The sequence below is a fragment of the Montipora capricornis genome, chromosome 7 (assembly GCF_036669925.1).
Source record: "Montipora capricornis isolate CH-2021 chromosome 7, ASM3666992v2, whole genome shotgun sequence".
In the NCBI taxonomy this organism is placed as follows: Eukaryota; Metazoa; Cnidaria; class Anthozoa; order Scleractinia; family Acroporidae; genus Montipora; species Montipora capricornis.
In genome coordinates, this window is record NC_090889.1 from 4,172,665 (window position 1) to 4,182,664 (window position 10,000).

The 10,000-nt window shown below is 38.3% G+C and overlaps 2 protein-coding genes across 2 annotated transcripts in view; one reads left to right on the forward strand and one right to left on the reverse strand.

Annotated features, from left to right (window-relative positions):
* LOC138055371 (ATP-dependent DNA helicase RecQ-like) overlaps positions 1-292 on the reverse strand; it is a 486-nt gene extending 194 nt beyond the window's left edge. The window contains exon 1 of the mRNA XM_068901323.1: positions 1-292. This exon is cut by the window's left edge and continues 194 nt beyond it. Within this exon, the coding sequence (XP_068757424.1) occupies positions 1-292 (292 nt within the window).
* A 5,254-nt stretch (positions 293-5,546) lies between these two features.
* On the forward strand, positions 5,547-8,724 carry LOC138055372 (putative nuclease HARBI1). The gene is made up of 4 exons (XM_068901324.1): positions 5,547-6,024; positions 6,549-6,706; positions 7,718-7,884; positions 8,370-8,724. Exons 1-4 carry the CDS (start codon positions 5,547-5,549, stop codon positions 8,722-8,724), a joined length of 1,158 nt encoding a protein of 385 aa, XP_068757425.1.
* The last annotated feature ends 1,276 nt before the right edge of the window (positions 8,725-10,000 follow it).

Here is a 10,000-nt window from a genome sequence, read left to right on the forward strand (position 1 = left end):
ATAATCCCATCGAAGAAGCTTGAATTAACTGGTCTTGAACGATGCTTTTCAGCGGACAAACAACAATCGCGCACGCAGGTTTCGACGACAATATTTCTTGGACACGAATCAACAACTGAAAGGTGAGGCTTTTTCCAAAGCCTGTAGAAAGAACTGCCAATAAATTGCTCCCATGAACAAGCGTTGAGATTGTTTCTTTTTGTTCGTGGCGTAATTGACGCGACATACCCAGCTCGGAGAGAAATAAAAGAGATTCTTCAAGTGCAGCATCGAAAGTTAGCGAGTCCGCCATTTTCTTTCACAGAGAAGCACGGCAGACCGGAAGAGCCTAAAGTAATCTTAGAATTGATTGGCAAGTATCAATCTGAGTGCACCCTGCCGCACCAATCAGAGACTTCTCAAACGAACAATCAGTGCGGGCAGGGGGATTTTTCTTTCCCTTTCAAAAAAAAATACTTGACAATAATTTTTCATGGAATTGCAGATCACATGCAACAAGCCTAAAATTCGACATAAGATAGTTATGCTCTCTGAACCCTTCAATTATAGACATCCCTTGATAAGTCTTATCATCAGTAATAAACGGATGTCACTGTCATTCACTGATAAATTTAACTTTCCAGTATCTTCAGGTTCTAACAAACCTTTTCACTATAAAATGGGGCAAATGTGGAACATACAGTGTTTGTATATGGGGATGTAATGTCAAATGAGTGCTCTAATATTTGAAACCTACACAAACTTTGAATGATGGAGGTAATATAGGGTCCAAGCATAGAGAGTGCATAATTACATTTTTTAATTCTCTGCATAGACTATATAGGAAGAACAATTTACGAATGTGCCGTGGAAAATCAAAAACAACAATATTACAAAATGTGCACACTTTTTAGTCTAGCTGTATGCCTCAAAATTAAGCACAGAAATGCTTGGACCCCTAACCTTCACCATTCAAAGCCATTATTTGCATTGAATCCTCAGAAAAAAAACTATGTTATGCATGCTGTTTGGCACATTTTCAAAACGGTGGTTTTAGGTCTCTGCATTTTGGGTGAAAAGGATCAACAGTAAATGAGAACACTCCTCCACTGCCAAGGTACTACGCCTTCCATCACAACATACTCCGTGAATTCCCTCCTGATTTCCCTCCTGATTTCCTTGGCTTCTTGGGTGGCATTGTGGTGATCAAAATCTTCCAGATTCAACCATGAGTTGTCCCCATTGTGACATCCATTATCTTCTGTAAGATCCTGTGGATGCTGAATCTGGCCAGCCTCTGTTGAAATTGTCTCACTCCCATGCGAGCACGTGATATGAAAAACATTAGTTTATTTTGTTACACGAGGTCGGGTTGTTGTTGTTGTTAAGTCGAAACCAAGTCATAACTGATTTAAGTCAATAGTCGAGAGAAGTCGAGTCGAAAAGTCAAGAAAACGTGTACGTTTGAGTATTCTAGATTAAAGTTTAGGAAGGAGATACGTTGACAGACGAGGACTTTCAACAACTGGACGTGATAAAGCGCCTACTCAATCATTCATTACAGCTTCTGTTTCAGAACGCAACCAGTTGCGATGGAAGTTGCCGCTGAGGCTGCAGGAGAAGAGGCTTTCTGAACACTCTCCATCTGCTTGAGAGGATACCAAACGCATTTTCAGAGATCCTTTGACACCGGGAAAGTCTATAATTAAAAATACGCTTCTCTTCTGTTAATCCTATTTGGGGATATGGCTTCATCAGGTAGGAGGTCAACCCAAATGCATCATTCCCTGCAAAGACATGAGGGATGCTCTTGCTCCTGCCTGGTAATGGTTTAGGAGGGGGAATTCTTAATGGGTTGTTTTCATTCTTCAGTGCCTTTCGAAAACTGTTGCGCAACCAGTTGCCACCATCTGACATCCTGCCGTTCATCCCCCCATCAACATTTAAGGACGTTCCCACCAATTGTTTCTGCGCATCCTTACTGCGCACGCAAATTCACACGCCACATCATACACAAGCGCGCGCGCTAAGTAATAAAATGAGAGATGATAGGGCAAAAGGCCATTGCTATAGCTTTTGCCTGGATTTAACGGTCTTGGACGTTCGGTGACCTCTATTTTTCTCTCCAGAAACGGATTTTATTTACAATTATCTCCACGTTGTCCAAAAATGAACAAAAAATCAATGTGGGAAGTTAAAAAAATTTCAAGATTTCTGCTCACGGGACATCAAATCCTGCCATCTTGCGGCTGCAAGGCGCGTGAAACTGTGGTTGCTAAATGCGAACTTGATCTTTAAAGAACCTCACCAGTTGACTAAATTCACTTAGTAAGTCCACTTAAACAATATTCGGAACAGAAGATTTCACTTCAAAGATTTAATTGCAATATATTTGGGTTTACAGACTCTGGCCTTCTTTGCTAACAAAGCCCGATTTTGTCCCATTTTGGGTGTTTTTCTGGGCATGATCTATTCAAAACGAAGTCGGTGACCCCCCATTTTTTTTTACATTTCTGACATAACTAACTCATCATCTTACAGTGGTAAAAGTTCCAGAAAAAATTCAATGTTGAAAAAATTTCGCGCGAACGTCCTTAAGAACTCGTATTCAGGTCCAACAACAGCCATTAAAATTACGCTATCGTTCCCTTTGTAGTCATGATACCTTGAACCAGAATTAATGGGCTGCTCCAGTATAATCCTTTTCCCATCTATAGCACCAAGGATGTTAGGCAAGTTCCACCTTTCTTCAAATTTCCCCGAAATTTGTTCCCACTCTCTTCTTGAATTTGGCGTTTTGGCGCAACAGTTCGTGAAATGCCAGGGTATCTTCGACTGAAATTTCACTTAAAAGTTGATGGTAAAATCCGCGTTCTTTCCTCCTTTCCAGCCACGGACGGACCCACCTTGATCTTTTCTTTTCCTCTTTCTTCGTCGAAGACAAGAATAAAAATAGCCAATAATATCATGTCCTGGTCCAAAAGGCAGTCCGCCATGTTTGTTTATACTGCCCAGGTCTCTTGAAGTATGCGATTCGCGCGGCATTTAATTTGTCGCCAAAATTTGTCACTAGTGTAGCCACCTCATGCGCAGGTGATGTGACAAAATTTTAAAAAAATCGCTCGTGTAGCCGTGGCCTTACCACATATTATGGGCTGATAAATTCTATTCCTGCTAGTTGGAGACGAAAACTTAAACTTAAATCCACAGATGCTAAACTGATATGATCAACTTGTTTGTTGAGTTCGGGTTTCAACCGCTCAATATGGAAGCTCTCCTTGATTTTGAGTTGATGGAAAGAAGTAGCATTATTAGCATTACACTTTAAAACTTTTACCGTTATGTCAGTTGTGTTCTCTATAATATTGTTGGTTCGTTTGAATTTTATGTACTTGTAACGAACATTTAATCTACAAAGAATCATTGTATTGATAGTTATATATATATACGAATTATCTTGTAAAAATTTTAATGTTACACTCACTATGGCTGAAGATGATGTTTGAAACATTGAAACATGTTCCGAAAATTCAAAAGCGTGGTTGTATTTTTTAAAATATTAATTACAGAATTGTATTGCAATCTTCTTATAGTTTTGCCTATGCGTGAGCCGTCGATATTTCGTGGTATTGCCGTCTCACCTTTGCGGCCTGTGATTGGTTCTAATGTTGAATTGACGTTGTTGCACTGAATTGGGTTGCTGACGTATGCAAACAAATTGTCGGGGCATTCAAATGATTGTACAAATATTTCACTCCAAGTTCAACAGTATTTAATGAAAATTCGACTTTTACAGTCATCATCAAGCTCTTGCATCATTGAAAAACCCCAGTACAAATGGTATGTTTATACAATACTTCTAACTTAACTTCAAAGAGCTTAATTTTTTCTTTTGAATCGAAAATAGCGGTTGGACGTTTTCTATTAATGCTGCATTTCGAATGAAAAATAACATCGTTCATAAACGAATTTCATTAGTTAAATTACAGAATAAGAACTGGTTCTTGAAAAATTGACAGTTATTATTAACTACAAACATTGTCATAATGTGACAAAGTCACTTGCCAGTTGGAAAGTACTTTTCCGCCGACTATTTTCACTTGAGTCGGCTGTTTCGGTTTTCGCATCGATGTCTAGTACATCAATGTCCTTAAGTAAGTCTTTAAAAACAGTCCCACAAATATCAAAATTTGGCATTTCATCACCAAATGGCTCTTCAGACTCCATTCCTGTGTAATTTTCAACACTTTTCGGTTTTAGTCAACTCATTTTATGGTAACAAAGACTATAAACTTGAAATTCCCCGCAACAAAATTATTTACGTGAGAAACTAGTGTTACCACGGATACATTTTGCAGGTAGAAAGAATTGAAATTTCGATCAGGCATGGGTTGATTAGTTTACTTCGCGACTCCGGCCAATACGGAATATATTTTCTCCCAACGCCGTCAATATAATGTGGTATTGCCGTATCAAAATCGCAATTAGTTTATAGTATAGATAGCTACCTACTAGATACCTACCTACAGTACTGTGCCAAAGTAATGATACTGAATTCTACGAAGTTCTACGAAGTTCTACGAAGTTCTATGTAAATCGGCGAAATTTCGCTGGCCTCTATTGTTACACCATTAACGAAATTTCGTGCAGATGTGCAAAATTTCACTTGGCAAATTCGCTGAAGGTGGCAAAATTCGATCGAAATTTCGTTAGTGGGAGCGAAATTTCAAACGAAATTTCGTAAGTGGGAGCGAAATTTCAAACGAAATTTCCAACACTTTGTTTGTGTGAGCGAAGTTTCGTTCACCATTTGTGGTCATTACATGTTAAAATGGGGGTGACAGACCTGCGTGACTCCCGCTGTGTGCCCATTGTTTTGATAAAAGCCTTTATTGTTTTGCTTTAACAAGCATGTCTTTAAGCGATTTCCCTTTGCATTTAATACAAAACCAGCCGCTACTAAGAGAGATATACAAGGAACATCACTTTACACTCCTCAAGTCCATCTATTTTATGGAGCAAATAATCAACTTTATGCTCCTTATACTGCTGAAAAAGCCTTCGAAAGAAACACAACTGTCTCTTGGATCGAAATTTACAGCGCTTACACCTCATTGGTCAGAATCTCTAGACCAATAGAAAAACAGGCACGCATTTTGGATTCGCTAAGCGACATAAATATGGCTTGAACATTTGAACACTACCTATATCCATAAGATATACCTCGCAACTGACTAGGTTCCAACAGAATCGAAACTGCAGTCCTACCCGTGAAAGGGATATGAGAAATTCAGTGGAAAATCAGCTTGGTGCGAGATCAAAGAAGCCCAGTGAGCGCAAACGGAGACTAGACATGCCAAACCGTCATCAGAACTAGGACGGCAAAAGGCCACGTCGAGCCATGGAAGTTATGTCCCTCAACTCAACACTAAGAGCGTTTACCATTTGTCAGAACTGACCGGCCGGGGAGAACTGGTTCTCGCTGGTCTAAATGGAAAGAAACGGGCCATTCTGCGTGATTACGCGCTCGAGTCTTGCGTGAGAGCTGATGTAAACAATAAAACAACATGGCGGAGTTAATTCGCAACATTCCGCCAAACTTTTTCCTCGACTTTCTTTCCGCAGAAGAGGAAGAAAATCTTTTATGGGACGGCGAAGACGAAGATGATTTTGTTTTAATTTCAACTACTTGTATATTTTCTCGACGGGCTTTGGCGAGAATCGCAGATTATTTCGAAGAAACGGTACCCCTTTATCACGACGATGTTTTTAGGAGCCATTTCCGCATGACTCCCTCATCTTTTGAGACACTTTGCCAGTTGTTGGTTCGAAGTGACCACATCCCAAAGGGAAATGCATTTGGCCGACGGTGCATTGACCCAGAGAAACAGATTGCTGTCGCAGTATGGGCACTTGCAAACCAAGAAAGCTGTCGGCAGATTTCTGATCGGTTTAACGTGACAATGTCAAGTGTGGCCCGCTGCATACGCAGGGTCACAAAAGCTCTCGTGGATCTTCGCGGAGATCTTATTCAGTGGCCAAGAGGTAACACTTCTTATTATACGTGATCTATAAAACACAGGTTTAAAAACCAAAAAATATTCTAAAATAATTGTTACAAAGACAATGACAATTGTTTTTCTTCGCTGAGTACAGGCATGATGTTTCACGGAAGTATGTATATGTATTTTGATTAAAAAGATGCAAAAGTAAAGCGATAAATTATTATCAAGTTATGTTAATTTAAAAAGATCGTTTACAAATGTTAAATCGTGTCAAAAAGTCAATGATGCAATCATTATAGTAAAGTTATCAGTTTGAGTTGTTTTGCTGCGGATTAACTTCTGTAGTCGTAATGTTTAAAAATTGAGTTTTATAAATTTAATATCTAGCTTTAGCCAAATTGTCCATAATGCAACGTATCTTTAGCCACTTCTCAGACTTCTGTAGAACAAGTAATTTCAGCAGTGCATTGTAGACTGTTAGTGATCGTTTAATACTGATAAACAAAACATTTTAAAAGAAAATAAACAGTGAAAAAAGTCATGTTTTAACATCTTTTTAATCAGGTGTACGAGCTGTTGAGGTGGCAGATGGTTTTGAAAGGTTTAGTGGCTTTCCACGAGTTATTGGTGCTGTGGACGGTTGTCACATACCAATAAGAACACCTTCGCAATATCTACAATCCTATCTCAATCGTCTGAGGAGCCATTCAATTATTCTTCAGGTAATTATTATGCATCAGTCAATTCCACCAGTGCCCATCTCTCCACCCCCCCCCCCCCGGGGCAACCCCAGGGCATTTGTCTCTGTCCCGGTGGTGGGGCATTTGTGCAACCTGTGGCGACCCACGGGAATTTGATACACGTAGTTTGACTTGCCAAATTAAAAAAATACGCATTTTGTATTCAACAAATGCAGAGTGGACTAGCTTTATAATGCTTCGTTTTGTGAATTTAAATGAGTTATAAACGTAAAAAGTAAAGAATATAATCTTTAAAAATGTCATGATTCTTGGCCTACATGTACAATTTTCATATTATTTATTAGTTTTTATACAATTGCGGGGGTGGGCATTTGCTAGCTCATTCGGTTCCCACCCCAGGAAATTTGCCAACTTCATTTTAAAAAATGCTAATGCCCTGGGGTAAGCTGGGGTAAGCTGGGGTAAGCTAGGGGGGGGGGGATGGGCACTGGTGGAATTGACTGATGCATTATACATAAGACATTTTTTTCATGGCACAGTGCCTCTGATGTGATGCATCATAATGAAGTTAAATATTCACGGTTTTTATTTATTAATTTTATTATGGCCAAGATAACAATAATATACTTAACTTGACAGCCATTATTTCACATAGGTACATGTAATAGAGTGCAAGCAGTCCCATATATAAATATTGCAAAAGAGCATGATCAACACTCCATACAAGACAGATCACCATTGAGCTTAATCATAGGTGATAGAGGGAAATGGTTAGCTAAAAGCATTCATTCTTACACCTAAAGACACAGGGTCAGTCTTCCTTGTTTCTATTTTTCCCTGGTTATTTTCATGTTTTTGTGTGGCCAAAGGTGGGTGGCTACAACCTAGCCAGCCCCCCCCCTTCCTGGATCCACCCCTGAGTTTACCTTACAGTTACCTTGGGATTGCATTATGTTCATGTCTCTGCATGAATGCAAGTCCCTGAGTGGTTTTTGACTTTTTGGGGTTTCTCTCTTTATTTTTCATGTGCAGGGGACATGTGACCACAATCTGCTTTTCACTGACATTTACGTGGGGTGGCCTGGGTCAGTTCATGATGCCAGAGTCTTACGCAACTCACCCTTGTACCAGGCAGCTGATGACAACCTGTTTCAAGGTGACACTCATCTTCTTGGAGACTCAGCATATCCACTTCAAAGGTGAATAATTACCATAATATTAATTTTTTGTGCAATATGCTTGCTGAAAAATAAATAGTATATTATATAAAGTTAGTCTTTTTGGTCGCCTCGTTCCTCCTCCGATCCTCTGTAAACACATACAGGAAATATTATTAATATCATCCACAATTACATGTATAATTCCTGCACATCCCGTAATATTCATTTATAAAAGCATTAAGTTTTGTACTTTAATAACCTGACTGACAAAATATATATGCATCCTACAGTATATATATTTGTCACACTGAGTTGTTTGCTCATAAAATTTAATGGCCAATTTATTAGATCTGATAATATTATAATAATTAAGCCAGCAGGTTTATAAAAAGTATGTTCTTTACATCAGAAAGTTTTTATTCCTACGACTATTAAGTGTTAAACATTAACTTGATCTTCAGTAAACACACTTAAGCCTTTTTCTTACTTCTTAGTGTAATGTGTAGAAACATTTTCCCTGGCAGGTGGTTGCTGTCGCCATTCAGGGATAATGGTCATTTAACAGGGCCACAAATAAACTACAACTGGAAACATGCTCAAACACGCCAAGTCATCGAAAGAGCCCTTGGGTTGCTTAAGGGCAGATGGAGAAGGTTAAAGTATATTGAGATGGAGAATGTCGAGGAGGTTCCATCCGTGGTTTCTGGTGCATGTGTTCTTCACAATTTTTGTCTGATAGTTGATGAAGGAACAATTGAAGAGTTTTTTGATGTTGAGAGTGATGATGATGACGATGATGATGATGAATCTCCTTCTGCAGTTCCAAGGCCACAAGCAGTTGCCAAGAGAAATCAAATGGTCATCTTTCTTGACCAGTAATAATTACTGGTCATGGTTATAATATGGGATTGCATGCACATCTTTAGTCATGGCCAGTATCATTTGAGGGTCTACACTGTTAGCTTAAGCTATAGTCTTGTGTGTTAGGAGTGTTCAAGTTGGCTTTTCCTCCTGTCCTTCCAGGGAGCAATAAACATGATTTTTGGGCCAAACGTGTTGTACTGTAGTATCTTTAGTTTTGATTGTATCATAAAGAAAGGTGACCATTTGATTCCTCTTGCCAAGTATTATTTATTATATTATCACATTTGCTTTTGCTTAATCAGTCAAATTATTAAAGGGCATATATACAAACCCAGTGTACATTGACTTTTTCATCATTCAGTTCTCTGTTTTGCTCATGCATGTATTAATAGCATGTTTTTTTTATAGGTTTTATTCCTAAAATGTCCTTGTTTGCACCATTCCCATGTTTTCCAGCCAGTCATCAGCTAGCTATACTACTGTAGAATTCCAACAGGGGAATGAATACAGACAAATCAAATAAGCCTAAAAATAAAGCAAATAACACATCATACAAGTCACTGAGGCTCAAGTATATTTATATGCCCTCAGCTCTTCAATTATCTTGTGTCAAGCAATAATATTTCATTTTGCTCTCTTAACATTTTTCCATGTTTGTTTACCATCAAGCTATTTGTAAACAATTTTCATCAATAATTCAATCATGTCATAATAAGTTACATGCAATAAAGAGTGAGTCATAGAAGCTGAGTATATTAAAATTGGTGGGGCCTGGTTTCTGTATCAATTCAATTTAAACTTTTAGTTATTATGTTTAAATATGACATGTAAAAACAGTCGTTTCCTTAAAGTTTTTATTGAGACATTCAGAAGCAACAAGGAACCAAAAATGTTTCTTTTGATTCCATTCAATGTGTGAGCATCTATTATATCTATGTATTTTAATTAAATTATTAATCACTGTTGCTTACAGCATAATTTTTCATGAAGTAGCTCAAACTAATCTGCAATCAGGTGATGACTCTGTTGCTGCTTTCCAATATATACCAAGTTTACGGCCACTGGCAGTTGCCAGCTAGTGAGATGATTGCTATTTTTTTGTCATTCTTGAAGAAGGGTCACTGAAAATTATTCTTTTTTTTTTCCTTGGATCAACCATCTAGAAATATATTAGAAATAGAAATAAGTCAAAGCAGTATTCTGAATCAATAAAAGAAGGGGGGAGGCAGCAGGAAAAGTTGAACCGTTTATCCCTTACAAAGTCATCAAGAAATTGACAACACAGATGTGT